General features: G+C 36.2%; 1 protein-coding gene across 1 annotated transcript; it reads right to left on the bottom strand.

The window, feature by feature from the left end:
• Positions 1 to 430: 430 nt before the first annotated feature.
• LOC129317452 (uncharacterized) lies at positions 431 to 901 on the bottom strand. The gene has a single exon (XM_054961777.1). It carries the CDS (start codon positions 899 to 901, stop codon positions 431 to 433), a length of 471 nt encoding a protein of 156 aa, XP_054817752.1.
• Positions 902 to 5,965: the final 5,064 nt, after the last annotated feature.

A 5,965-nucleotide genomic window follows, 5' to 3' on the forward strand; every position in this document is an offset into this window, starting at 1 on the left:
TCAAAAACAACCCTTTCCCCTACACTTAAACTATACATTATCCCTAATGCATGCAAAACACATAGTAGAAAGAATTAAAGCAAATCTGTACAGCATGTAAAAGTGTGGAAAAGGGTCAATTTTTTTTTGAAAATACCAAACTACATAGCAAAGGAAACAAAGGAAAACAAAGAAACAACAAAAACTAACATAACAAAGGAAAAGGAATTTTGAATTTTTGTTTCTAAGCCTAATGAATCAGGTTGCATCTCCCCCCCACACTTGAACTCAAAATGATATTCATAAACACAAACACAAGTAAAGAATGGTATACTACATGTGTGCATATGTGACAGCAAGCATATCCCAATTAGTGCTCCACTTGTGTGCTTTGTGAATCAATCAAATCAATAAAAAAGAAATAAGAAGGAGAGATATAACCTTTGAAAACTCATGAATGATCTTTGAATCTCATTTCAGCAAGCAATATGGAAGATTCACCCTCATGAAACTTCTTATACAAGTGGCCATCTGCCTTGAATGTTAAGCCACTTTGAGGATCTTTGAGGGTGAGAGTACCATAGTAAAAAATTTCCTCTGTAATGTAAGGGCCCTCCCATTTGGATTGAAGTTTGCCACTAATGAGGTTGAGCCTTGTCTTGAACTTTAGCACTTTATCTCCCACTTGAAAATGTTTCCTCAAAATACATTTATCATGAATGAATTTTGCTTTTTCCTTGTACAATTTAAAGCTCTCATATGCTTCCAATCTCAACTCCTCCAATTCTTGAAGTTGGAACTTCCTAAAGGTAGCTACACCCTTCTCACCAAATGCACAAGCCTTTATAGCCCAATAGGCTTTGTGCTCAATCTCCACTAGGAGGTGACATTGCTTACCATAAACCAACCTAAATGGAGACATCTTAATAGGTGTCTTAAAGTGGTCCGGTATGCCTAAAGAGCCTCCTCAAGTCTTGAGCTCCAATCCTTCCTATTCGGTCTCACAGTCTTTTGGAAGATAGACTTGATCTCCTTATTTGAATACTCGGCCAACTCATTTGTTTGAGGATGATATGGGGTTGCCAGCTTGTGTAGAACACCATATTTTTGAAGTAAAGAAGAGATAGTCTTATTGCAAAAGTATGTCCCTTGGTCAATGATGATTGCTCTTGGGATGCCAAACCTGTAAAACACATAAGACAAGAAAAACTTTGCCATAACTTTGGCATCATTAGTTCTAGTAGGGATAGCCTTAACCTACCTAGAAATAAAATCAACACAGAGCAATATATATTCACAACCATTGAAAGAGGGAAAAGGACCCATAAAATCCATACCCCAAACATCAAAGATCTCACAAAATATAATAGGCACCTATAGAATTTCATGTCTCTTTCCTAAACTCCTAAAATGTTAACATGCATGACATGCTTTGCAAAATTGATGTGCATCTTTAAAAAGAGTGGCTAATATAAACCACAATCCAAGACCTTCAGCTCGGTCCTCCTAACCCCAAAATGACCACCATGTGCATAAGTATGACATATCCTCAATACATCATCAATCTCAACATCAGGGACACATCTTTTAATGACACCACTACTACACAATCTCCAAAGAGTAGGTGAATTCCAAACATAGTATCTACTTTCCCTAGCAAGCTTCTCCCTAGCATGTCTAGTAATCCCATTTGAAAACACATTATGCACCAAAAAATTGACCAAATTAGAATACTAAACAACATCATAGGAAGAAATAGCACATAATGACTCGTCCCTAAACTCATCACAAGGGAAATCAAGAGAGGAATTCACCATAGTGGAGTCATAAGGCAATTGACTTAAGTGATCCGCCACATGATTCGCTACTCCACTCCTATCAATGATCTCCAAATTGAACTCTTGAAGTAGAAGCATCCATCTAAGCAAATATGGCTTGGTGTCCTTCTTTTTTAAAAGATACTTTAAGGCCGTATAATTTGTAAAAACAAACAACCTTGGTATGTAACAAGTAAGATTTAAACTTGTCAAGAGCAAACACTAATGCATACAATTCTTTTTTAGTTCTAGTGTAATTGCATTGTGCTTTGTTTAAAGTCCTAGATACATATGCAATGACATAAGGTAACTTATTTTCCCTTTGTCCTAATATAGCCCTGATAGTAAAATTAAAGGCATCACATGAAATCTTAAATGGGATCAACTAATTAGGACTCCTCAAAATAGGAGGGGAAATAAGCTTAGCCTTCAAAGCATCAAATGCATCTTTACAACTTGGAGAGAACTCAAATTTGACATCTTTTTGAAGTAATTGAGACAAGGGATGTGCAATCTTTGAAAAAACTTTAATAAATCTTCTATAAAAACCCACATGGCCAAGGAAAGATCTCAAGTCCTTGACATTAGTTGGATAGGGCAGAGATGAAATCACTTCAATTTTGGCCCTATTTACCTTAATGCCATGACTTGAAACTAAGTGGCCCAAGACAATCCCTTGCTCAACCATAAATGACACTTCTCAAAATTCAAAACCAAGTTCTTCTCCACACATCTAGCAAGGACTTTATAAAGATTTCTCAAGAAAGAAGAATAGGAATCCCCATGAATTGTGCATCCATGAATACTTCCATGTAATTTTCAATAAAATCACTAAAAATACCAAACATGCATCTTTGGAAGGTCCCTGGAGCATTACACAATCCAAAAGGCATTCTTTTATATGCAAAGGTACCAAATGGGCAAGTAAAAGTAGTTTTATGTTGATCAACTAGATCAATGCAAATATGAAAATAACCACTATATCCATTAAGAAAGCAATAATGAGATTTCCCCCTAATCTTTCTATCATTTGATCAATAAATGGAATAGGGAAATGGTCTTTCTTGGTTGCCTCATTTAACCTCCTATAATTAATGCATACCCTTCAACTATTTTGTACCCAAGTAGGAATCAACTAATTATGTTCATTCTTTACCACAGTAATTCTACTCTTCTTGGGCACAACTTGTACTGGTGACACCTATTCACTATCACTAATAGGATAGATTATACCTTCACTCAAATGTTTAATGACCTCCTTCTTTACCATATCACGTATGAGACGATTCAACCTCCCTTGTGGCTGACTTATTGCCTTGGCATTTTCCTTCAACATGATCCTATGTGTGCAAGTTTGAGGGCTAATTCTAGGAATGTCTCTAAGTATCCACCCAATAGCCTCAATGTTCTTCCTCACTACATCACACAACAAAGACTCTTCCATAGGGGTTAATGAAGAAGAAACAATAATAGGAAGTTGATTACCATTTCTTAAGTAAGAATACTTAAGATGTGAAGGAAGTGGCTTTAACTCCAAATTGGGCGGCTCAATGATGCTTGAAGGGATCTTTTGCACTTGAATTTGTCTTGCTAGATCTATATCTTCCTCTTTAAGTGGCACATCTAAGCTTCTAATAGCTGCTGTATGCATTTCATCCAGCACAACTTGCTTTGTTCTAGCTTTGTGCCTCACATCCAAATCTATTTACTTGCTTTAGAATTAATTCTCGATTTGGCCATCAATGATTATGAATTTCTAGCACCAATTTATACACCCATTAGATCATTAACAGCCTCAAAATCACTTTGTCCATAATTTTCAAGTGTCCCTAAACCTAAAACATCACAAGTAGAATACTCCTCCAACCTTGGAGAATGATTAGGCATAAAAGGATCAAAGCTGTCAAAAATTCTAGAATTTAATTCACTAGAAGAAATCAAATGATGTGATGAAATATGACATGTGGAAGATGAACTAAGGCTATTATTAGATGCAATTTCACTCTCATCACTTGATTCAATCACTAAATCAATAGAATTTCTAGAATTAATACTCAAATCATCAAACTCATCTAATACAAGCAATATCACTTAAGGAAGCATATGTTTGGTCATGTGAAGAACTAGACAATATAAGTGCTTCAAATGGAGTGCAAGTAGATGAGTGAGGCGTGTAGAGTATGCTGCCATTCAAATATCATGCTCAAGTGAGTGTAATTCATCTTGATTTTTAAATTAGACAAAATTAACATTATGTTATTGCAATTTACATAAATAGAGTCATGAGTGCATGAACAAATGAAACTAGGCAAAGAGGAACATCATCCAAGCTAGGAGGTATAGAAACCTCATCAATGATTCTATCAAGTGTATCATCAATGCAATCCGTAAAAATGAAGGCTATAATCAACATAAGAGTTTTTCAAGCTATTAAATATATTAAATTCAATCTTGCTTTCCAAAAACTCCATGGTAAGTTTACCATCCTTTATGTTCAATATGGTACTTGATGTCATCATAAAAGGTCTCCTAAGGATGATTGTGCCTTGGCCACCTTCTTGCATATCTAACATATAAAAATCTATTGGAAAAATCAAGTTCTTTACCTTCATTAAGATGTCTTCAAAGAATCCCTTGGGCTTCCTAGTGCTCCGGTTAGCTAATTGCAAGATGACACTACAATCTTGAAGACCACCAAAATTAAAGGAAGAATAAATATGAGTAGGCATCACATTGATGGCTGCCCCTAGGTCAATCAAGGCTTCTTAAATGAACACATTCCCTATTTGACAAGGAATGGTACATGCCCTCGAATCTCTACACTTTAGATGAAGTTGTGGCTTGAAAACAACACTAATATTAGGATTCATTTGAACTGTAGCCAATGGTTTGAATTTTCTTTTATTAGTGCACAACTCCTTCAAAAACTTTTCATGCTTAGGCATGCTTTTTATCATATCAAGAAGTGGTATGTTCACTTCCACCTTCTTCAACATATCAAACACATTATGCCTATCTTCTTCTTGCCCTTTCTTAGCAAATCTAGTTAAGGCCTTAGGGAATGGCATATCCCTTAGAATAAGGTCCCCAATTTGATATGCTTTTGGAGGCTCTCTTCTTCACAACACCTCTATCTCCTTAGGCTAGCTTGAATCATTCTCATTTACCTTAAAAAAAGGATGAATCATGGCTATTCCAGTACTATCTTGGCCTTGATTTGAGCTCAATTTTGCCTCTTTTGCTTGAGTATTCAGGGCTAATCTTGCCTCATTTACATCCTCAACTACAATCTCTTCAATAGAGTCATCCTCATCATTAATCATTTGAGGACTTAAAGAAGTAGGAGGCATGTTCTTGATGCTGTGTGAGGTACTTGGATGCACATTTAGCTTACTATCACAGCAAGTGGAATTACGTGGATCATTAAGAGAAAGTGGGCTTCCTTCATAAATTTAAGAATTCCTTGAAATAACCTCATTAGGCTTGTTGCCATCATAGTTTGAGGTACTTGGAATGGCTTCAAGAACTCTTCCACTCCTCAAGTCAATTGCACTAAGGCTCTTTGGATTAATAATAGGTTGAGTTAGGAGCTTTCCACTTCCTTGAGCTTAGCCAATGCTATTTGAATTTCAAAATTGTTGCACTACTAAATCAGTGATTTGTTGTTTTACTTCAAGGTTATCTAGCCTCTTAAGCATCATGTCCATTTTTGATTCTGCCCTAGACACATAAGAATCAAACTTTTGGCCCATAGAAAACATAGCATCACCCATCCTCTCAAGGTAGGAATATATTTATTTATCACCCCTACCATCTTGAATAGGGATCACTTGAGAATTCTTAGCTTGCACAATCTCTTGATTACCCTTGTAGCTAAAGTTAAGGTGCTACCTCCAAGTTAGGTTATAGGTGCTCCCATAGTTAGCCTCAATATTGTTCATTGCCCCTTGATTATGTTGATAATTGTAGGGCCTTTGTTGTTGATACACAGCCCCAACATCTTGAACATGCATGCAATTAGAGGTGACATGCATTGTGGAATTGCATATACCACAAATAGGAGCCACCAGAGCATTGGACATAGAAGTAATTTGAGCTTGTGGAGGATTGGAGATAGACACCTTGAGAAAATCCAATTGAGAGTAAATATCCTCTAATTGGGAATTAGC

Source organism: Prosopis cineraria, unplaced genomic scaffold, assembly GCF_029017545.1.
Source record: "Prosopis cineraria cultivar Desert tree isolate PC_DT_omini unplaced genomic scaffold, ASM2901754v1 PC8, whole genome shotgun sequence".
In the NCBI taxonomy this organism is placed as follows: Eukaryota; Viridiplantae; Streptophyta; class Magnoliopsida; order Fabales; family Fabaceae; genus Prosopis; species Prosopis cineraria.

Coding starts and splice junctions, on each gene's coding strand:
- LOC129317452 (XM_054961777.1), bottom strand. CDS start 901: ATGTCTCCATTTAGGTTGGTTTATGGTAAGCAATGTCACCTCCTAGTG.